The sequence below is a fragment of the Lissotriton vulgaris genome, chromosome 5, assembly GCF_964263255.1.
Source record: "Lissotriton vulgaris chromosome 5, aLisVul1.2, whole genome shotgun sequence".
Lineage (NCBI taxonomy): Eukaryota > Metazoa > Chordata > Amphibia > Caudata > Salamandridae > Lissotriton > Lissotriton vulgaris.
This window is the reverse complement of record NC_141693.1, coordinates 1,480,168,783-1,480,192,428: the sequence shown is the minus strand read 5'-3', so window position 1 is coordinate 1,480,192,428 and position 23,646 is coordinate 1,480,168,783. Positions and strand designations below refer to the sequence as shown.

Here is a 23,646-nt window from a genome sequence, read left to right as displayed (position 1 = left end):
TGTTACATGTCGAATATGCTACTTACCAGTATGCATCTGTTCTTGGCATGTAGGGCTGCTGACATTCATATCTGTGCATAGATCGCCGCCTTGTGTTGGGTCCGGATGATTGCACATTGTTGTCCTCGAAGAGTCTTCGAAGTATCACGAGATAGGTGGCTCCTCCCCTGGACTACAGTGCGCATGGGCATCAACTCCATCCCCAGATTGTTGTTAGCCATTGTGGCAAAGATGGAGTGTAACACCGTGAGTGATGACCATGCTAAGTCTGCATCTGAGTGCTGCAGCCGCTACAGGCGCCGGGGAGGAGGGCGGGCGATATGAATGTCAGCAGCCCTACATTCCAAGAACAGATGCATACTGGTAAGTAGCATATTCGGTTTGAGGCATGTGGGCTGCTGAATTCATATCGGTGCATAGAATACATAGCAGTCCCTCCATTAGCGGCGGCCGGCTGTGCCAGCTGCAGCAGTTTGAAAAAGTGTTTTTAGAACAGCCTGCCCTACAGCTGCCTGCTGTTTGGAGTTCACATCTACACAGTAGTGTTTCGTAAATGTGTGTGTGGTAGACCATGTGGCTGCTCTACATATGTCTTCTAAAGGAATATTTCCAAGGAAAGCCATGGAGGCCCCCAACTTTCGGGTGGAGTGGGCCCGTGGGGGAAGCGTTAAAAGTGCGCTTGGCTTTTTGATAGACTATTTGAATGCACTAAACGATCCACCTTGCTATTCCTGCTTTGGAAATGGGGTTGCCTTTGTGTTGTGGCGAAAAGGCAACAAATAGTTGTTTTGTTTTCCGAAAATCTTTGGTCCTATCTATGTAGTACATTAAAGCTCTCTTGACGTCTAGTGTGTGGAGCATTCTCTCCGCCACTGATTCAGGATTTTGGAAGAACACAGGCAGTTCTATAGTCTGATTGATATGGAACTGTGAAACCACCATAGGAAGAAACCTGGGGTTAGTGCGAAGCACCACCCTGTTGGAGTGAATCTGTATGAATGGCTCTTGGATAGTTAGTGCCTGGAGTTCACTAACGTGTCGCAGCGATGTAATCGCTATCAGGAGTCACTTTCCACGTCAAGAACTGAATCTCGCATGAATGTAGAGGCTCAAAAGGTGGACCCTTCAGTCTGGTGAGGACCACATTTAGGTTCCATTCAGGAGCTGGTGGGGTCCGGGGAGGAATGACTAGTTTGAGTCCTTCCAGAAAAGCTTTAATGGCAGGCACTCTGAAAAGTGAGAGATGCTGCCTGTTTTCTAGATAAGCTGCTATTGCGGACAAATGTATACGAATGGAAGCATAGGCCAGATTGCATTTGTATAGATGTAACAGATAACAAATGATGTTGTGAGTAGACGCGTCTAGCGGGTTGATGTTGTGGTCTGCACAATAAATGACAAACCGGTTCCATTTTGCCGCATAGCATGCTCTGGTGGTGGGCTTCCTTGCCTCTCTTATGATATCCATACAGTCGGGAGGCAAGTTGAGGTAGCCAAATTCAAAGACCTCAGGAGCCAGATCGCCAGGTTGAGCTGTTGCAGATCTGGATGCTGAATGTCGCCATGGCTCTGCGTCAAAAGCCTGGGTGTGAGGTGCAGCCTTTGATGCGGTACCACGGATAGTTCAAGAAACGTGGTGTACCATGGTTGGCGTGCCCACGTCGGAGCAACCAGGATGAGTGTCATCGAGTGTTGCTTCAGCTTGCGTGCCACCAGCGGTATTAGAGGTGCTGGGGGAAAAGCGTACGAAAATATGCCTGACCAGTTCATCCATATCGCATTGCCCCGCGACTGTGGGTGTGGAAACCTGGCGGCAAAGCTTTGGCATTCGGCGTTTTCCTTTGTGGCGAACAGGTCTATCTCTGGATGACCCCACTGCTGGAAGTACGGGTGGAGTTATGACGGATGTATCTCCCACTCATGCATTTGGTGGCTGTACCTGCTGAGCAGGTCCGCCATCTGATTGTCCTTGCCAGGGAGGTGTTCCACCATGAGGAAGAGGTTAATCTGAATGACCCACTTCCACATGCTCTGAGCCGGATGAGACAACTGTGGAGAGTGTGTACATCCCTGCTTCTGAATGTAGTACATGGCCGTCATGTTGTCCGTCCGGATCAACACGACCTTGTTGCACAGATGTACTTTGAATGCTTTCATCGCCATGAAGTTAGCCATCTGATCTTGAAGGTTGATGTGCATCTTCTTTTGCTGTGTTGTCCATAGTCCCTGCAATGTGTAGTGGAGTACATGAGCTCCCCATCCCTGGAGAGATGCGCCCGTCGTCAGAATGATCTGTGGCACAGGCTCCTGGAACGGGGTCCCCTGCAAAGGTTTTGTGGATTCCACCAATGCATAGAGTTGTATGCACGACCGGTTACCAACACTAGGTCTTTCAACTGTCCGTGAGCCTGATTCCACGGACGTGCTAAGCACTCCTGAAGCGGACGCATATGTAGTCTCGCGTGCGGGACTATGAAGATGCAGGAGGCCATCATGCCTATCAACTGCATGAACACTCGTGCCGAAAGAGAGTGTTGCGGTCTGAATTTTTGTATCAGCAATTTAATGCTGTTGATCCTCACTGAATTTGGCTGTGCTTTGGCTGCCAGAGTATCTATTGTCGCGCCCAGATACTGCCGTACGTGGGCAGGCTGAAGGTGGGACTTTGGGTAATTCAGTGAGAATCCCAGATCGTGAAGAAGGTGAATGGTGTGGGACATGTGGGCGGCACACTGCTTGGCCGATTTTGCTTGGATAAGCCAGTCGTCCAGATAAGGGTAGACGTAAACGTTCTGTCTCCGTAGGTGTGCAACCACTGTCGCCAGGCACTTTGTAAACACCCTGGGTGCCGTCATCACTCCGAAAGGGAGGACCTTGAATTGGTAATGCTGATTCTGAATGGTGAATCTGAGGTATTTTCTGTGTGAGGGGTGTAGCGGAATATGAAAGTATGCATCCTTCAGATCTAATGTTGCGAGGAAATCTCCCTGACTGAGCAACGGTAGAACCTGCTGCAATGTTAGCATGTGAAAGTGTTCTGATAGAATGTACTGGTTTAGGGGTTTGAGGTCCAGTATGGGTCTGAGGGACCCGTCCTTTTTTGGGATCAAGAAGTACAGCGAGTACACTCCTGTACCTCTTTCTTCCACAGGCACGAGCTCGATTGCTCCTTTTTGCAGCATGACGAGTACCTCCTGCTGCAATAAGTGTAAATGCTCTGTGGACATAGGAAGGTGTCTTGGGGGTATGTTGGATAGAGTGGATGTTAACTCCAGACAATAACCGTACTGGATAAGCTTCCTGACCCACCTGTCTGTGGTGATGGATTTCCAGACCGGCAGGAACTGTTGTAGTCTCCCCCCGACCGGTGTTGTATGGTCGGGGGGCAGTGACAAGGCGTCACTGTTTGTTAGTGGCGGAGGATCGGGAGCTGTTGTTTCAACGACCTCTGCCCTTGGCGCTGTTTCCACGATAACCACCTCTACCTTGTTTGGTGTAGGTGGTTTGCGCGCCACCTTTATTGTACTGTGTTTGCTGGGACAGCTGGCCTCTGGAAACTCCTCTATTGTTTGAGCGACGAAAAGAACCATCCCTGAACTGCTGCGACTGGAGAGATCCCATACACTTTGCAGTCTCAGTGTCCTTTTTGATCTTTTCCAAGGTGGTGTCCACCTCTGGTCCAAATAAGTGATCAGGGTTTACAGGCTGATTTAGTATGGTGGTTTGTATCTCTGGCTTGAAACCGGAGATTCTCAGCCAGGCATGTCGCCGTAACATCACACTTGTGTTAATGGCTCTGGCCGCGGTGTCTGCTGCGTCCAGTGCACACTTGATAGAAGCATTTGATATGAGCTTTCCTTCCTGTATGAGCATCTCTGCTGCCTCCTTATATTCATCTGGCAAGTGTTGTAACAGGGTCTCAAGTGTATCGTAATAGGCCCTGTCATATCTGGCTAAGAGTGCCTGAGTGTTTGAAATGCGCCAGATATTGGCCGCTTGAGCTGCCACCCTTTTCCCTGATGCTTCTAGCACATTAGATTCTTTGTCAGGGGGAGGAGCAGCACCCGTTGTTTGCGAGTTTGCCCTCTTCCGGGCATTGGAAACAACCAGAGAGTCCAACGGCAACTGTCCCTTGATGTAGGTAGGGTCCCCAGGCGCCGGTTTGTTTTTTTTCTCAATTCTGGGGTTTATCACCCTGGCCCTCGTGGGCTCTTTAAAAATGTCTCCAGCATGTTTTAAGACACCCTTTAGCATTGGCAGAGTCTTGACAGTTCTCTCTGGAGGTGGAAAAGGTGTCAAACAAAAAAATCCACTTCAATAGGGTCAGCATGGAGCTGGGCATCATGATTTTTGGCTGCCCTTTCAATACGTGCATTAAACGCCGCCGAGTCTTCAGTAGGCGAGGTTTTTACAGCATACACATGACTGTCTGGGGCAGTGTGTGGATCTCCTGGGTCAGCAGCATCTGCCCAGGGTTCATTGTGATCTTCAGGATCAGTGTCTATAGGATAGTTGTACTACTCATTGTCACCTTCCCCTGTCTCCACATCCGAGTAAGTGGGCGAGATAGGAGATATAGGTTCGACAAGAACGGGTGATGTAGTGGAATCCTTCTTTTTCAATGGAATTTTATATGACTCCATAGGCTGTTCCGGGGCGATCTTTCGTTTGTAAATCGAAAGTCTACCCGTGTTGGCGTCCATGAATTGTTCCGACTGCTCTTCAAGCGGGGGTTGTCGATGCTTCGTGACCACTACCGCAGGTGTGGGCTTCGGCCCCGTGGACACCTTCTTGGACACTTCGACGGCCGTCTTAGGGGCGAAGGTCTTAGGTACCACTTTCGGCGGCAGCGTGAACTGGATGGGCACCGATGATTTTTGAGGTTTACTGGCAGGCTTCGTGGTGGAGTATCCTTCGGTCCGACAGTCGAAGCCTTCTCCTTAATTCGTTTCAGCGATTCAGACACCTGCTTCGAGAAGGAGGCGGACGGCTGCGTCGACTCGACGGGTTCCTTCGAGCCACAGCCAGGCGTGAACTCTAGGTTCGTACCGCTATTAGCCTTGTCTGGTCGACGCGTAGGATCGAGAACCTTCTGAGCTCCGAGTCCTTTGTCTGTGTCGACGGCCTTCGGCGCCGATTTTTTCGGGTCGACGTCCTTGACCAGTTTTTTTGGTGTCTCAGTCTTCGGCTCGACACCCTTTAGCGACCTCACCGGGTCGATAACACCTTTATGCTTCGTCGGTGCCGATAGTTCAGAGGATTTCGAGCCGACCAAAGCAATACGCACTTTTGGTTTCGATTTCGCCTCCAGTGCTTTCAGTTGCGTAGACACCGATGCTTTCTCTTTTGGTTTCGATCGGTCAACCCGTGGCTCCTTAGAAGTGTCCGAAGCCGGGCCTTGAGGCGAGGCTGTAGAACCCAGTGTAAGATCTTGGGTAAGGCCATGTGGCGATCCCTCGACCTGAGCCTTATTAAGTGTCTCGGCCCCCGTACCAACGGTTGGGCCTAGCTCCTCGCTCAAGCTATTTTCCACGGCCCCAAAGGCCCCATCGTCGTCTCCTACCTCGTCGACGACGTCTTCAGTATCGACCATTTCAATATCAGCGTCGTAGCTGGAGTCGATCTCCGATGCGGGATCAGACAGGTTATCTCGAACTTCCTGCTCGACTCCCTCATCCTCCTCGGTATCGAAAATGTTCACCGGGTCAGGTGCCGTCTGCTGGGCCTCGCTGCGCATCGAAGTCGAATAGTCTTCTTGGAGCGGAAACGAGAACAAGCCATACAACTGGCTTCATCGTGATCCGGCGACAGGCACTTGTTGCACACCGGGTGGACGTTGATGTGAGGATATTTCGAGTTGCACAGGGGACATCTCTTGAACGGGCTCCGTTCCATGATGGTTCGTCGATAAGGCCTCTGGCGTCGACCGGGCCTTCATTGCCGAAAAGCTACGCGGCTCCTCTGGATGTCCGGCTCGGGAACTGAGCTGGAACAGAACTGGGCACCGATCGCAAGACAATACCGACGATAACTAAAGGCCTTTTAGCCAAAAAGAAAGTTTTTTTATCGATTCCGAACTTGAGTTAACAAATATGCATTCGAACCCAATGGCGGAAAAAAACAATCTGGGGATGGAGTCGATGCCCATGCGCACTGTAGTCCAGGGAAGGAGCCACCTATCTCGTGATACTTCGAAGACTCTTCCAGGACAACAATGTGCAATCATCCGGACCCAACACTAGGCGGCGATCTATGCACAGATATGAATTCAGCAGCCCACATGCCTCGAACACTTGTTGCTAGCTAGTGAACCATATGCAAGGAAAATAGTGTCCATGGAGAATAACGTGTGGATCTTAACAAAATGGTGGATCGGTGTAAGTTCTTCTAACTTGCCAAATGTTTCTTACCGTACAACTATGGCTACCAAGATATGACAGAGGCCAGATATCAAACATCCAACTTCATAGATTGTATATGTTTTGCAATTCTGATCATTTCACTAGCAGGAAGTAAATGAATTAAGGTGAGGACTTGTAACTCTTATAAACAAAAGAGCTCAGACTTTACTTTGAGTATGCCAAGTGTTACTTAGTGGTCATGCGATATCTAAACTGCTGACCCAAGTTGTTTGTACCAGTAATTAGTCCCCTAGAGCACCTGCAGTAAACAAAAGTAACCGCACAATATATTGGATGTTTCTGCTGATTGTCCTACAGATATATCAAAAGGCCTCACATAGACATTGTGGATGCCACACATGTTAAACAAAATTTGTCTCAGTAATTACCTGTCTGCTCAGGTTCACTCTTGTCCTCATCTTCAATATCAAACTCTGATTCGCGCTCCTCATATTCCACATTCTCATCAAGCTCTTTGAAGTCTGGGGCAAAAGCACTCCAATTTTCCTGGATCACAGAAATAGAATTTCTTGAGTGTAAGAAAGATATGAAAATCGCAGTCTGAAGCCCAAAACAGCCTTGCAACTCTGATGTTCGTAACCCATCAAAAGCTTTGCCACCTGCTTACTTGTAAGCATCTGCTGCCATCAAACAAACTCAATACTGTGGTGTTTTTAGACTGCCAGACTACTGACAAGATACATTTCCAAGCCTATTACATGCTGGTGATTCCTTAGGAATCTCATACCACCTGCAAGGTGTGTAGTCCTTAATTTGTTACAAAAAATATATATATATAATAAATGCCTGGGCCGAGATATGTTTAAGAAGGCCACGCCAGTTTCGTGACAACACTGCAAAATGCCAGTACTGACACTACCTGAAACTCTATCACTCCCACGAATGTGACAATTTGGACTATTCCAGGACACCCAAAACTGAAAGAATGGCCTAGGCATGATGGTATCATCGTCTAAAAAAAGATATTGAATTGTAAAAGACACTGTTTATGTGCGCTACTTCATATTAAGCATACAACACTACCATGTGTTGCAACAGATTAAAATGTGCAGGTTTTGGAAAATAATTGCTGCAGCTGATCCCTGGCAAACTCCAGCACAAACTAAGCACGGTGTATGGGGCTGTCATGTGCCCTTAGCACACAAAACTGGCACTATAACTACTACAAAGAGAATACTTTACAAAACTAGATTTGTTTGCACTTTATGAAACACTACACAAGGTTATGCAAGCCTTTGCTAGAGTCAAAATGAATACTTTAAGGTTTAGGTGATCCGATATATCCGCATAGGGGCTTACCCACTGTACAATTGGCTTGGAATTGTGCCAAGCTAACAAAAAGTGCAGTGAATTTCAGGATCCCATCCACTACTACTTCAATCATAGCAATGCCTGACTGTCACTGAACTGCACTGATATAACTGAACAAATGCAGTTATCATTTGCGACAGCTGGTAGTTTAAACAACAATACTCAGAAGCCTCCTGACCAACATTTTTGTGCATTAATCACACAAAAGCAGACAAGAAATGAAGGCAACAAAAAAGACAAGTTACCCTTCGTTAACGCCTTATCTTGTAGATACATGATCCAGCCACTAATTCCTTACCTTAGAATTTCCCAGTTATCAGGCTGGATCCGAGAGCCTTTTGCTTGAGCAATACCCAGTAGGTGGCAACGGTTGTCTCCATGTGACGTCTGCGCCGGAAGAGACGTCTGCGTCACCTATACAGATAGGTGCCACCTCGGCGCGCTGACACCAGTTACTTTTCATGACTTTCCACACCAGGAGCTTGGAGCCATGAAGTGCACTGACAGTGGTGTGTCTTGAACAACTAGGGCCCTGAAAGGGATCAGCTCTGACAATAACAACCTGTTCGCGAGAAGGATGGGTGGGTGGGTAACGAATATGTGGCTAGATCATCTCTCTACCAGATAAGGCGTTACCAAAGGTAAGTAACAGGTCCATCTGATAGACAAAACTGTAGCAGATTCCTTACTTTAGAATAGATACCCAAGCAATACCATCACCAGAGGTGGGACTTTTTACTAGTTTAGACCAAGCCAGCCCTCCGGACTTGACTGTCCAGGCAGTAATGCTTAGTGAACGAGTGCAGTGATGCCCACGTTGCTGCGTGACAAATGTCAAGGCCTGAAACACTGTGTTGCAATGCTGTGGTCACAGACTTGGCTCTGGTGGAATGAACTCTTAAGCCATCAGGAGGCCATTTCTTGGCTGTTTCTTGGCTAGAGCGTAGCAAATTTTGATACAGAGGACAACCCATCACAAGTTAGTCCTCTTCTGCAAAGCACAACCTTTCTTGGATCCAACGTACTCCATGAAGAGTTGGTCGCCGACCCATAACTCTTTAGTGCAGTCAAGGTAGAACGACAATGCTCTTTTTAGGTCCAGACGGTGGAGTAGCTCCTCCTCCTGAGAGGGGTGCAGAGGAGCACCAAAAGTGGGCAGGGTGACTGATTGTCCCACGTGGAATGGTGTTACCACTTTCAGTATAAATGAGACCTTAGTGCAAAGCACCAACCTATCACGTAAAATGGTCGGGTAAGGAGGACTAGATGACAGAGCCTTCAATTTGCTCACCCTCCTGGCAGAAGTTATTGCCACCACAAAGACTGTTTTGATGGTACGCAACCGGAGGGGGCAGTTGCGCAGAGGTTCGAACGAAGCACACCTGAGGAAGGAGAGAACCAAAGTAAGGTCCCACTGAGGCATGATGATTTGGGCAGGTGGGAACATATGTAAAGCATCTTAAGAAATGTATTTATAATAGGGGATTTAAATAAAGAGGGTTAGTCTGGCAGCCTCAAGAAGGCAGACAGGGCCAGCAGATGCCCTTTCAGCGTGCCCAAACCAGAGCAAGGGTAGAAATAAAGAGAAGGACTTGAAAGAAAGGAAAGCAGACAGAGGATCAATAGACCTTTCTGTACAATATTTTACAAATATTTGCCACCAGTAGGCATACACAGTAATGGTAGAGGGACGCCTGACTGCCAAAATAACATAGCAGACTTCAGGAGGCAGGTTGAATGCTATCAACTGCCGCTGCTCAGTGTTCACGGAAGAAGGCATAGAGTTGACCGGTTTGGATGGAGGGCCCGCACTGCAGCTGCGGCAGAAGATCCTCCCGAAAGGACAGTCTGATCGAAGGATCGATGCTCAGTTGGAGAAGATTGGGATACCAGACTCTCCATGCCCAGTCCGGAACCACTAGAATGACTTAGGCCCCAGTGCTACTGATCTTCTTGAGCACTCTGGACAGGAAAGACGTACAAGAGGCCTGAGCTCCACTTAAGACTAAATGTGTTGCTGAGTGAGTGCAACTTTGGAAACTAAAGTGTGCTAAATTACTGACATTAGGCGATCCTGGCAGAGGTGAACAGATCGAACCAAGGCTCTCGCCACTTCTGAAAGAGACCTTGCGACACCTCTGGATGGAGACGCCATTCGTGATCCACTAGGCATCTACGGTTGAGTTTGTCTACCATGGCAATCAGGGAACCTGCCAGGTGTTGAACCACAAGGGTATGAACTGCTGTTACAGCCATGTGCTGAGATTCAGGGCCTCTTTACAAAGGGTTCACTACCCCACCACACCCTGCTTATTTCAGTACCACATTGTGGTGGTGGTGTTCCATGAACACCTGAACCAGCTTCTCCTTGATGGAAGGCAGAAAAGCTTTCAATGCCAAGCGAATTGCTCGGAGCTCCAGTAAGTTGATGTGGAGTCCGGATTCCGCCTGAGAGCAAAGTCCTCTGATCTCCACCTCTCCCAGATGGTCGCCCCAGGTCAGGAGTGACGCATCCGTCACTCCTGTGTGATCTGGTAGGGGAAGGGAGAGGGGTCTGCCTCACACCAAATCACTGTTGATCTGCCACCACTGCAGGTCCTGTACAGTTCTGTCCGAGATCTGGACCATTTCAGAGAGATTCCCCTGATGCTGAGCCCACTGGAACTTCAGGTCCCACTGCAGAGCACACACATGCCATCTGGCATGAGTAACGAGCAGGATGCAGGAGGCCATGAGGTGCAACAGTTTCAGAGTCAGTCTCACCGAAATCCAGGATAGAGGCTGAAAACATCAGTTTTATAGCCTGAATACCCTGGACTCCCCGCTCGGGAAGGTTGGCCCAAAACTGCATTGTGTCCAGAACAGCTCCTGACTTCGGTACATTGATAGCGAACACCAGCGAAAGCAGGAGGTTCGCTATAGTCTGGAGGTGGGAGAGGACAGTCCAGGGCGAGCTAGGGAAATACTGGTACCACTGATGTGCGCAGATGAGCTGCGAACACTATCTTCACCTTGGTGAAAACTCGAGGAAAGTTGGTAAGGCCAAATGGGAGCACTGTGAACTGAAAGTACTTGTGGCCTACCGTGAACCTGCAGGTAATGTTGATGGGCAGGCAGGGCAGGAACGTGAAAATAGGCGTCCTGCAATGAAGGCTCGCAGATCTAGAACAGGACGAAGGCACTTGTCCTTTTTCAGAACCAGAAAGTAGCTGAAAAAGCAGTCACAGCCTACTTCTGACACAGGAATCCACTCTATTGCTCCCTCAGCCAAGAGAGTCCTGACTTCCTCCTGAAGCAAGTTCAGGTGGTCTTCCGTCAGCCAGTCATACGTTGGAGGCATGGAGGGAGGTGTAGTCTCTAAGGGGAGGGAGTAGCCCTTTTGGACCATCTGAAGAATCCACCTGTCCATTGTGATGTTTTTGCCAGTGGTGGAAGTGATGGATGATCCTGCCAGCAACTGGTCGCTTATAATCGTGAAATACCAGACTAGGAAAGTTTGGAGGCTGCAGGGGCAGAAGTGGACTGACTCGACCTCTGGCTGCCCGATCCACGGGGTGAAAAAGAGCCGGGCACACAGCCGCACAGAGGTTGCTGAACTTGCGCTGTCTTGTGTCTCGGATATTGCTGATGCGCCAAAGCCAAGGTAGAGGTGGTCATGGAGTGGCCCATTGACATGAGTCCTTAACGCTCTCCAGGGTCATGTCTGGCTGACCTCCAAAGAGACAGTTGCGATCAAAGGGCATGTCATACGGGAAGTCTGGACATCCCCAGAAAAGCCAGGTGCGGTTAGCCAGGTGTGGCGTCGAACAGCCACCGTTGATGACATTGCTCTACCCACCGAGTCATGATGTCAAGCCCACAACGAATTGTGATCTTTGCAGCATCTCACCCATCTGATACGGTTTGGTAGAGAATGGCCCGGGCCTACTCCAAGACCTGAGGCAGCACTTGAGCAACCGTTTCCCACAAGGAGTGGGCGTAACAGCCCAATAGGCATGCAGTGTTTATCGGCCACAATGCAATACTGGTGAAAGAAAACATTTTCTTGCTCAAACTATCCAGCCTTTTGGATTCCCTGCCCCAGAGGGCGGAACGGAACACGCCATGTGAGATAGAGGCTTGGACCACCGAGCTCTCGGGGGTAGGGTGGTTGGTGAGGAATTTTGGGTCACCCAGGGCAGGGCGATGGCAGCTGGTAATTATCTTATTCAGAGGATCCCCTATGCTGGGCTTGTGCCAGGTTCCCAGGAGGACATCAGTCAGGGCCTCGTTGAAAGGCAAGAGGGGTTCGGAGACAATGACCCCCAGCTGCAGAACCTCTGTCAAGATGTTAGATTTAACTTCCACCAAAAAAAGCTGAAGGTCCAGGACCTTAGCTGCCCTTCTCACCACCACAGTATATGAAGCGTTCTCCTCTGTAGTCACAGTAGGGGGAGAAAGCCAGAAGCTGGCGAGGTATCGAGCCCACTGGCCTCACCCAATTCCTCCCACCAGTCCATTTCATGCTAAGGCTGGTCTTCTGAAGGATCCAGCAACCCCTCCTAATCTGCCTCCATTCCTAGCCTTTCAAAATAAGGGAGAGGAACCAACCTAGGACCCAAATGAGCTGTCGATCCAGCTCCGGGTTGTTGGAAATAAGAATGGGGCTGGTGCCGCCGGGGGTGCGCGGGCATCAGGCGTCTCGGCACGGGGGCCAACGCCAGGGAAGGTCACAATGGCACATCTGGCACCGGTCTGGATCCATTAGAGGGTATATGTGCCAGAGCCAATGGCGCAGAAACCGATGCAGCCTCCTCTAAGCTGCAGGGGCCTGAAGTCATGCCGGGAGGATCGGATCGGCCAAATAGGAGGCACATAGTGCCATAGAATTTTTTAAGCTGGGCGGGGTTGTTCTGGCTCCTGGAAAGGCAGGGAATCGCAGAGCTGACCCAGTCGCAGGTTCCACAGAACGAGAACTGAAGTCCCTCTGTCACGTCGGCCGACGGACGGGGAGAAGTGTAAGCAAGCTTCGACTTCTTGTGTTTCTTATGCCTCTTAACTGACCGACCCAACGACTTCTAGTGGGAGCACGAGGACTTAGAAGTCCCGGAGCAGCACCCAGACCTTCCTCTCAGCCGAGACCGAGACCTCACGGGCCAATGGCATGGGGGAGAGCACCGGGCCGCAAGCAGCTTTAGGGACTGCTCTCTCAAAGCCTTCGGAGCCATGGCTAGGCAGTCGGAGAATGACTGAGTCGTTTTGGCGCTCCAGGCACCAGAGACAAATTAAGTGTGGACCCGTCAACGACAGGGCGAGATGACAGGCACCACACTGTTTAAATCAAGAAGTCTTCTACGACATTTTGGAAAAACCTACAAACCAAAAAAAGTCCACAAAAGGGCACAAAAAAGCCTGTCAAAAAGAGACAGAGGGTAGCTCTCTTCACGGATCTGCGCAAGCTGGCGCGGAAAGGAAAGTACAGACATAGCGATTATATAGGTGGGGGGGACGTCATTTCCAACGTGGACGTCACTTCTGGTGCAGACGAAGCCGACGATGTCATGATTTGCTGACCGACACCACCTAACTGCGCACAAGGGTATTCCTCGAGCAAAAGTCTCCGGGATCCAGCCTGACACTAAGGAAATTCTAAGGTAAGGAATCTGCGGCAGAATGTCGCTATCAGAAAACTGTATTAATGGAAATGTTTGAATCAACACATAGTAATCTCGGTTCGTTAATGCAGGTAGTATTTAATCATTTTGTGTCACTAAAGACAGGGACCAACAATAGATAAATCAGCATTGACCATACACGAGTAGTAAGTCCATCCAAAACTAAAACTAGATGCACCAAACGCTCTATTGCCCTATTGGATCTCAACAGTGAGTTGCAGTTTGTATCCCTAGTACTCAGCTCTGGATCAATTGATTCCACAAAATGATGATGCATTTTAGCGCCTGGGTCACAATTCAGGACCACTGCAAATTCAAATTGCTGTCATTTCTTTCTAGCAATTTCTATTTCAAATAAATGTTATTGCATTTTTAAAAAAAATATAGCATCATTGACATACCAGTACATTCAGTGCCTAATCTAACAGTCATTTTCCATTTCCATTAATCTCTTTTGTCTAATTAATTCACAGAGTATCCAACTGCCATGTGTTTTACAGCATTAGAACTTATTTCACCAACAAATATCATACAGTACTTGATTCAAGGTAGCATATTGTCATGGGGTCTGCCATCTTTGTGAACATCTCTGCCCATTCCATTAATTCCTCAGCCAATTTCTCACCAATCCTTGTGATTTTCGGGTGTTGGTCATCTGGCCCTTTAGGCACACCTAATGGATTGCTACAAGCCTTTTAGCTAGTACTGTACGAAAAGCAGCCATCCATATTTTGATCTTGTATTTCTGCCTAAAAGGGAATAGGTCTAATAAACGTTTGATAGATTTAGGGGGGAGTGTATTAAACATAGTCCAAATGTCTTTTTCCAAGGATAAAGCCACCCATGGATACATCAAAACCATTTGAAGAAAGTCTGCTACCATTGCACCCCTTCTCTGGCAAGCGGAGGATCTACCTGAATAGATCCTTACAGGTTTTTTGGGTGTGAGAATAATGGAATAGTATTAATTTAAACTGTGCATTATGGGAAGGAAAATGCTACTTACCAGTATGCATCTGTTCTTGGCATGTTGAGCTGCAGAATCATATGCTTGTGCATAGATCGCCATCTGGTGTTGGGCTCGGATGTTTGCACTTTGTTGTATTGGAAGAAGTTGTTTCTAGTAACGAGATAGGTGACTCCCTAGGACGATAGTGTCCTTGGGCATCAACTCCATCCTCAGATTGTTTTTCGCCATAAAGGGCGATGATGGTGTTTGTGAGAAACAGAAAGAGATGTCCATTTGTTATGAATCTAAGTAAGATAGCACTGCAACAGATAAAGGTACACAGGGAGGCGGGTGGGCGTATATGATTCTGCAGCTCAACATGCCAAGAACAGATGCATACTGGTAAGTAGCATTTTCCGTTCGAGGCATATGAGCTGCAGAGTATATACTTGTGCATAGACTACAGTAGTACTCTCACTGGCGGTTGCCACCTGCATCTGTTGCAGTGGTTTGAAAAAGTGTCCTTAGTACAGCCTGGCCCACATTAGCCTGTTTTGCCTGCACATCTACACAATAGTGTTTTGTGAAAGTGTGCGGTCTTGTCCATGTTGCTGCTTTACAAAGGTCATCTATGGGAATGTTCCCTAAGAATGCAATAGAAGCCCCTAGCTTGTTTGTTGAATGCGCTCTAGGGGAATGGATAATGTACACTTTGCTATAGGTAGCATATCTGGATGCATTTAATGATCCACCTGACAATTCCAGCTTTTGATATAGGATTGCCCTTATGTGGTGGTGAGAAAGCTACAAAAAGTTTTTTAGTTTTCCAGAAAGTTTTTGTCCTTTCAATGTAGTTAAGGATAGCTCTTTTGACGTCAAGCGTATGAAGAGCCCATTCTGCTACTGAGTCTGGTTGAGGAAAAAAGACTGGCAGCTCAACAGACTGGTTAAGGTGGAAAGCAGAAACGACTTTTGGTAAGAATTTAGGGTTTGTCCTAAGAACCACTTTGATGTGATGTATTTGCAAAAATGGTTCTTGTATGATTAATGCCTGGAGTACACTAACTTCTGAGAGATGTGATCGCCACAAGGAAAGCTACTTTCCATGTGAGAAAATTGTAACTCACATTTATGTAAAGGTTCAAATGGGGGACCCATGAGCCTGGTAAGGAAAATGTTTAGATTCCAGACTGGAGAGGGTGGAACTCTGGGAGGAATAATCCTTTTAAGGCATTCCATAAATGCTTTGATGGCAGGCACCTTAAACAATATCAAGTGTTGTCTATTTTGGTGGTAAGCGGCTATGGCAGCAAGATGTAATTGTATAGATATGTATGACAGATTTCATCTTTGTAGATGCAAGAGATAACAAATAATGTTTTGAATTGAAGCATTTAGTGGATCGATTGTGTTATTACAGTAGATAACAAATCTTTTCCATTGAGCTGCATAGCATGCTCCAGTGGTAGGACGTCTAGCCTCCTTAATGATATTTATACAGTCTGGCGGGAGATTGAGGTAACCAAACTCTAAGACTTCAGAAGCCAGATCGCTAGGTTCAGTTGAGCTGGATCTGGATGACTTATTTCTCCATGGTTCTGTGTGAGAAGCTTTGGAGAAAGGTGCAACTTTTGATGTGGAACTACTGAGAGTTCCAGCAGGGTTGTGAACCATGGTTGCCGGGCCCATGTTGGAGGAACCACTGTGAGAGACTGTTGTGTACTACACCAGTAATGGAATGAGTGGGAGAGGTGGAAAAGCGTATGCAAATCTGCCAGACGAGTTCATCCATATTGCATTGCCTTTGGACAATGGGTCTGAATCCCTTTTCACGGCTGTGGTTCCACGTGTAAGGAAGGCCCGCATTGGGGGACGCTCTTTCAGCCTCAAGGCCTCCCAGCTGTGGAACTCGCTCCCACTGGCACTTCGCAGTACTCCCAATTTGCTTCAATTCAGAAGGAATTTGAAGACTTGGCTTTTTAATCTTTCTGTTTAGGTGGGTGTCTTTCTTCTTCTGTCGGGATCTGTTCATCTTGTTATGTTGTTTTTACACTGTAGCTGCCTGTGGAAAGCGCCGTGACACTATATTAGAGTAGCCGAGCGCTATACAAACGCATTTTAACATAACATAACATAACATACCTGGAGGTGACACTTGGGCATTTTACGTTTAAAAGTGTGGCAAACAGATCTATGTCTGGGTGGCCCCACATCTGCAAAAACAGATTAAGAACTTGCAGATGAAGTTCCCATTCGTGGATTTGCTCTCTGACAGAGCAGATCGGCAATCTGATTGTGTACCCCTAGGAGATGTTCTGCTAAGAGGTATATTTTTTGAGGAATGGCACATCTCCATATGCTTTGCGCTAGGTGTGAAAGATACAGAGAGTGTTTCCCCGTTTTTGTACATAGTACATTGCTGTCATATTGTCCATGCGAACGAGGACAGCTTTGCCTATGAGATGTATTTGGAATGATTTTAATGCAAGAAAAACCGCCAGTAATTCCAGGTGATTATGTGGAGCAGTTTCTGTGGAGGGGTCCACATGCCTTGAATGGTATGGTTTAAGAGATGAGCTCCCCAGCCAGTGAGCGATGCTTCTGCTGTTAGCACTATCTGTGGAACCGGGTCTAGGAATGGCCGCCCTTTGGAAAAGTTGTGTGTGTTCCACCACTGCAGAGAGCGATGTGTGCGTCTGTCCACCAACACCAGATCTGTAAGCTGACCTTGAGCCTGGTTCCACTGATGTGCTAAACATCCCTGTAATGGACGCATTTGGAGTCTTGCGTAAGGTACGATGAAAATGCAAGAGGCAATCATCACTATTAGCTGCATGAACACTCGAGCTGGTAGTGAGTGTTGAGGTTGAAATTTTGTTATGAGAGCTTGCATGCTGGCTATCCTGGCTTTTGAAGTATCTATTGTGTCGCCATGATACTTTTGTGTGTGGGGCAGTTGAAGATGTGACTTAGTGAGGTTTATTTTGAATCCTATGTCGTGCAGCAGCTGGATTGTTTTGTGTGTGTGGTGCACACAATCGCTGCTTGACTTGGCTTTTATGAGCCAGTCATCGAGGTAAGGAAACACATGAATGTGTTGCCTTCGCACGTGAGTTGCTACTACTGCGAGACATTTAGTGAAGACTCTGGGTGCTGTAGTCACTCCGAAGGGAGGACTTTGAATTGGTAGTGCTGACCGTCCAGTACAAACCATAGATTTTTCATGTGAGCAGGGTGAATAGGAATGTGAAAATAGGCGTCCTTGAGATCTGGAGTGGCAAGGAAATCGACTTGTTGGAGCTGTGGGAGGACCCGTTGGAGAGTGACATGTGAAAGTGGTCGGATTGTATGTACAGGTTTAATGGTCCGAGGTCTAATAGTGGCCTGAGAGTACCGTCCTTTTTTTGGATGAGGAAGTAGAGGGAGTAAACCCCTGTACCTTGATGATGTAGGGGAACCTATTCTATTGTGTGCTTTTGAAAGAGAGAGAAAATCTCTTGTTTTTAAAGAGTTAGATGTTCTGTGGAAATCGGACGTTGTTATGGAGGTATGTGTGGGGGAGTAGAGGTGAGTTCCAGGCAATAACCATACTGGATAATTTGTCTCACCCACCTGTCTGTGGTGATGGAATTCCAGACAGGTAGGAACAGTGATAGTCTTCCGCCGACCGGAGTGGAATGGTCTGGGGGGAGCGGAGGGAAGTCACTGTTTTGTGGTAGGGAAGGTGCGGGTGTTATTCCCGTGGCCTCTTCCTTTGTTGTCATTTCCTCTGTAACCCCCGCTAAAATATCCTCTGTTAGAGGAAGTTTGAGTGGGGCTTCTGTAGGAAGAAGTGTTGTCTGTCCCAATGGTTTTGGAGGCGCCCCTATAAAAGGAGCGACGAAAGGAACCTCTAGTTGTTGGTGTCTGTAAGGCCCTGATGGACTTAGCTGTGTCAAGTGTCTTTTTTCATCTTTTCTAAAGATGTGTCTACAGTAGGTCCAAACAAGTGTTCTTGATCAAAAGGCTAATTAAGAATTTGAGACCTTACCTCCTGCTTAAAACCAGATATGCGTAGCCATGCGTGCCTGCGCAGTAAAATGCTTGTTATAACAGCAAGAGATGCTGTGTCCGCTGCATCAAGAGCACATTTGATAGAGGTGTTTGTAATTAGCTTTCCCTCTTGCATGAGGTTGTTCGCCATAGCCCTATATTGTTCTGGAAGATGTTGCATGAGTGTCTCAAGCTCATCATAATGCGCTCTATCATACCTGGCCAGCAAAGCTTGGGTGTTGGCAATGCGCCAGTAATTTGCCGCCTATGGCACAACCCGTTCCCAGATGCGTCCAATAATTTAGATTTGTTATTCGGAGGAGGGGCATCACCTTTTTGGGAATTTGCCTGTTTACAGGCATTTGACACTACTCCAGAATCTAGGGGGAGCTGCCCTTTGATATAAGCTGGATCATTTGGAGCTGGTTCATATTTTTTATCAACCCTGGAGTTGAGAACTCTAGCCCTGACAGGGCCTTTAAACACATCAGGGGCATGTTTAATCATACCTTTTAACATATGTAAAGTGTTTGCTGACTTTTGTGATTGTGTAAAAGTCTCTAATAAAAAAATCTTCCTCGAAAGCGTCGGAGTGTAATTCTACACCATGATATTTGGCTGCTCTATTTATGAGATGCGCAAAAACCTATGTTGTCGTCTGGAGGGGATGGTTTAGATGGATAGGAGTCTGGCTCAGGTATATTGTGGATATTATCATCATCATCCCCTTGTGGGACTCCATCCCTAAAGTCATCATTTTGTGGTGCAGGTGAAGCGGGAAGCAGTGAAGAGTGATCTGGAGAAAGTTGTATAGTTGGAAGTTTTGGAGAGGGGGAGGAGGGTATGAAAGGTGAAGTTGCTATGTCTTTCTTCGTTAAGGGTATCTCCGGTTCCTGTGAGGTGTCCAATTTCCTCTTTTTAGGTGGTATTGTGATGACATGACCAGTAACAGGGTCAATGTGTAGAGTTTTTTGTTTTGGATCCGAGGAATCTGGTTCAAACAGTTCTTTTGAGCTATTGTCTTTTTTTGGCACCAACAACTTGGGTTTCGAGTGGTGCTTTGGTTTAGGCTCTGTAGCTTTAGGAGGGGTTTTGGTCTCCTTATGCTTTGGTGGAGTTTGAGTCCGAAATCTTTTTCGACTCCAAAGATTTATGGACTTTTTTTTGGTTCCGAGGGCATGTCCTCGGTGTATTTCGGTGCCGGAGCACTCGGCGTCGAAGCAGTCTTCGGTGTAGATAGAACAGGGAGTGACAATGTCTCTGGTTTCATCTTTGGTTTCGGTGCCAGAGATGGTTTTTCGGTACCGCTATGCGGCTGGCTCGATCCCGAGCTGCCGGTAGGCTTGTCTCTGGACTTTGGAGCCAGGCCCGAGGGGGGATGGGAGAGGGAGGAGGGGTATCTGAAGTATCTCGGTGTCAACCTGAGCCCAAAGGCGAAGATGTCCCCGAGCCTTATATTTTGTTTTCAGAAGGGCTAGGGTTCTGGATCTGGGGACTCATGATCCGTTGATCTGGAGTGAGCGTCTGATCTTCGGCATCTGATTCGCTGGCCTCGGAGACGCGGATGTTTTCATCCTCCGGTTAATGTTCTTCTGGAACATGGGGCCTGCATCGAAGAAGTCGTCCGGTGCCGAGGTAGTTGATCGAGACATTATGTGACGTCAAGCCCGGCGATCACGTATGGTTTTCTTTGATGTGAAGGAAGCACAGGCCTGGTTATCTTTGTCCTTGTGTTCGGGAGAGAGGCAAAGGTTACAGACCTCGTGGAAATTAGTGTGAGAGAATTTGGCACCACACAGGGGACATTTTTTAAATGGAGTTCTTTCCATTGACTACAAGGCCTGATAGCGTAGAAAGGCCCAATGGCCCCCGTCGATGTCCGGAATCGAAGTTCTTGATGAATTTTTTGGATGCGCGTCAAAGGGGAACGTGATCGAAACAATACAGTTGAGGAATTGCTTGTCGAAGTGGATCGAGTACGCCACCGACCCAGAGCGCAGCAACATACATCCAAACTAGATGGCGGAAAAAACAATCTGAGGATGGAGTCGATGCCCATGCACACTATCATTGTAAGGAGGAGTCGCCTATCTCGTGACTACAAAGAACCTCTTTTAATACAACAACAAAGTGTAAACATCCGAGCCCAACACCAGATGGCGATCTATGCACAAGTATATATTCTGCAGCTCATATGCCTCGAACACGTTTAACCTCTTCACAGGCTTTCAATCAATCAATCAATCATAACACTTGTAAAGCGTACTACAGACCCGTGAGGGTCCCAAGGTGCTGGGGGTGTGGGAGGTCCTTCTAGTGATCGAAGAGCCAGGTCTTGAGGAGTCTCCTGAAGGCCAGTAGGTCCTGGGTCTGTCGTAGGTTGGTGGGGAGGGTGTTCCAGGTCTTGGCGGCGAGGTGGGAGAAGGATCTGCCGCCGGTGGTCGTTCCGCGGATGCAGGGGACTGTGGCGAGGGCGAGGCTGGCGGAGCGGAGCTGGCAGGTGGGGGTGTAGAAGTTGAGTTGAGTGTTGAGGTATGATGGGCCGGTCTTGTGGAGAGCTTTGTGTGCATGGATGAGGAGCTTGAAGGTTATCCTCTTGTTGATGTGGCGCCAGTGCAGGTCTCTCAGGTGGGGTGTGATGTGGCTGCGTTGGGGATGTCAAGTATCAGAAGTGCTGACGCGTTCTGGATGCGTTGCAATCGCCTCAGGAGCTTGGCCGGCGTTCCTGCGTATAGGGCGTTTCCGTAGTCCAGCCTGCTGGTGACGAGGGCCTGGGTGACTGTTCTTCTTGTCTCGGTAGGGATCCACTTGAAGATCCTGCGGAGCATTTGGAGGGTGTTGAAGCAGGATGAGGAGACAGCGTTGACCTGCTTGGTCATGGAGAGGGTGGAGTCGAGGATGACCCTTAGGTTGTGTGCGTGGTTGGTGGGTGTCGGGGCTGCTCTTAGGGTTGCAGGCCACCAGGAGTCATCCCAGGGCTGAGTGTGTGGAGCCGAGGATGAGGACCTCCGTCTTGTCTGAGTTCAACTTCAGTCGGCTGTTCCTCATCCATTCGGCGATGGCCTTGATTCCCTCGTGGAGGCTGGTCTTCGCGGTGTGAGTCTTTGGTGAGGGATATGATCAGCTGGGTGTTGTCGGCGTAGGAGATGATGTTGAGGTCGTGCTGTCGGGCAACGTGGGTGAGGGGTGCCATGTAGATGTTGAACAGCGTTGGGCTGAGGGAAGAACCCTGGGGTACGCCGCAGATGATTTCGGTATCCGTGGAGCGGAAGGGGGGGGTGGCGGGGGGGGGGGGGGGGGTGGGGGGAGTCGAACGCTCTGAGTTCTGCCGGAGAGGAAGGATGTTGTCCAGTCCTGGGCCTTCTCTTGGATCCCTGCGTTGTGTTGGCGTGTCGTAGTGTGTGGTGGCAGATGGTGTCGAAAGCGGCTGACAGGTCCAAGAGGTTGAGGGCTGCTGTTTCTCCGTTGTCAAGCAGGGTCCTGATGTTATCCGTGGTGGCGATGAGGGTGGTCTCGGTGCTGTGGTTGCCGTGGAACCCGGACTGGGACGGGTCCAGGATGTGGTTCTCCTCGAGGAAGCGGGTCAGTGGTTTGTTAACGATTTTTCGGTGACTTTCACCGGGAACGGGAGCAGGGAGATGGGTCGGAAGTTCTTGAGGTCCTAGGGGTCTGCCTTGGGTTTCTTGAGTAAGGCGTTGATCTCGGCATACTTCCAGCTTTCTGGGAAGGTTGCTCTCTCGAAGGAGGTGTGGATTACTTTCTGAAGATGGGGTGCGATGGCTGTGCTGACTTTATTGAAGATGTGGTGGGGGCATGGATCCAGTGGTGATCCGGAGTGGATGGTGTTCATGGTCTCGCTGGTTTCCTCGTCATTGACGCTGGTCCAGGAGAGCAGGCGGTTGGTGCAGGTGGTTGTCGTGGGGGCGGTGGTTGTCGGGGCTATCGGGTCGTTGAAGCGGTCGTGGATGTCGGTGATCTTGCGGTGGAAGAAGGTGGCCAGTGAATTGCACAGGTCTTGCAAAGGCGGGATATCATTAGTGTTGGAGCTGGGTTTGGACAGTTCCTTCACAATGTCGAAGAGCTTTCCTCCAGTTTGTGTCAGTTAAAGACTCTGGGCTCTCCAATGACCATTTTTCTCATACACGTTCTGTACCTTTGCCTCTGTCGTTCTAAGTCTGTAAATAAATCAGTAATAAATTGTCTCCATCCCGCCACAGTAAGAATACTAGTCATTACTTCCATTACTTGGACATGATCCAGGCCAAGGGAATCTTGTGCTTGTTCATATGTGAGGAGCTGTTTCTTTAGGTAGAAGTCTCCTACTGTTGGGCACCCCCCTCTTTCCATTTAATCATTGACAAATTATTATTGATATGTTTATATGGTGTCATATCCACAGTGGGATGACAGGATCTAACAGTGTTCACTTTGATCATGCTCTCCCAGACCTAGCCCGCCTGACTGACCAGATGTGGAAGATTAAGTGGTGTGTTCTTCTCCATCATCAATGGTTCAGCCAGGATATACCATTCCAGCCTTTTTATGTCATTGGGGCTATCACTGAATTGGCCACCTATAAATGAACATTAATGTTACCCCCACCCAAAGGAGAAATACAGCTAGAATTGATATTTTGTATATGATGTATTTTGGAGCACATCAGACTAGAGTAAACTTTAACTCAACATTGGCACAAATTAAGTTCCAGGAAAAATACCTAAACCACTAAATGGAATAACAAATGGGCAAAGAACTAAGCTGCTCTACTCCTGAACAGCTTACAAAAATTGCTTTTCATACCATGTTTTGATATCAGAAAATAAATGAGATAAGATTTGTGTATACAGTAGGGATAATTACTTACCACTTGATTTTGAGCCCAGATAGACACCACACCACTGGAAATGGAAGCAATAATTGGCCGCACAGGATGCCACTGGGGTAATGGAGAAAAGCAGAATAAGAGAATAGTATGTTTGTCTGGACACACTGGAGACCAATATTAGTTTACTCACCGCTACATCTAGAAGCAGCTCCCCACGCGTGCCATGCAAGATCTTCACTAGGTTCCCAATGCTCTTCTCCCAGATGTAGAGGGCATGCTGCCGTGCTGACCCTGCCACAATGTACTCCCCATCCCCAGAGAAGCAGCATTTCTTCCAGGGCGTCCTGGCAAGAGAAGTGATGAAGTAAACTGCAGTGATTGCTATACAATAAGAACTATAATATGACTATTGAACCACAGTTCTGGCTGATTTTAAGTTAAAATTGAGGTATT

The 23,646-nt window shown here is 48.2% G+C and overlaps 1 protein-coding gene across 4 annotated transcripts in view; it reads right to left on the bottom strand.

Annotated features, from left to right (window-relative positions):
• The window catches only part of RBBP5 (RB binding protein 5, histone lysine methyltransferase complex subunit), a 225,494-nt gene that overhangs the window by 95,765 nt on the left and 106,083 nt on the right, over positions 1 to 23,646 (bottom strand). For all 4 annotated transcript variants that reach the window (XM_086923451.1, XM_086923453.1, XM_086923450.1 and 1 more), the window contains exons 8-10: positions 23,384 to 23,537; positions 23,233 to 23,304; positions 6,791 to 6,908 (exon numbers count right to left, since the gene is read on the bottom strand). In XM_086923451.1, the coding sequence (XP_086779577.1) occupies positions 6,791 to 6,908; positions 23,233 to 23,304; positions 23,384 to 23,537 (344 nt within the window). The remainder of the gene's footprint in view (positions 1 to 6,790; positions 6,909 to 23,232; positions 23,305 to 23,383; positions 23,538 to 23,646) is intronic.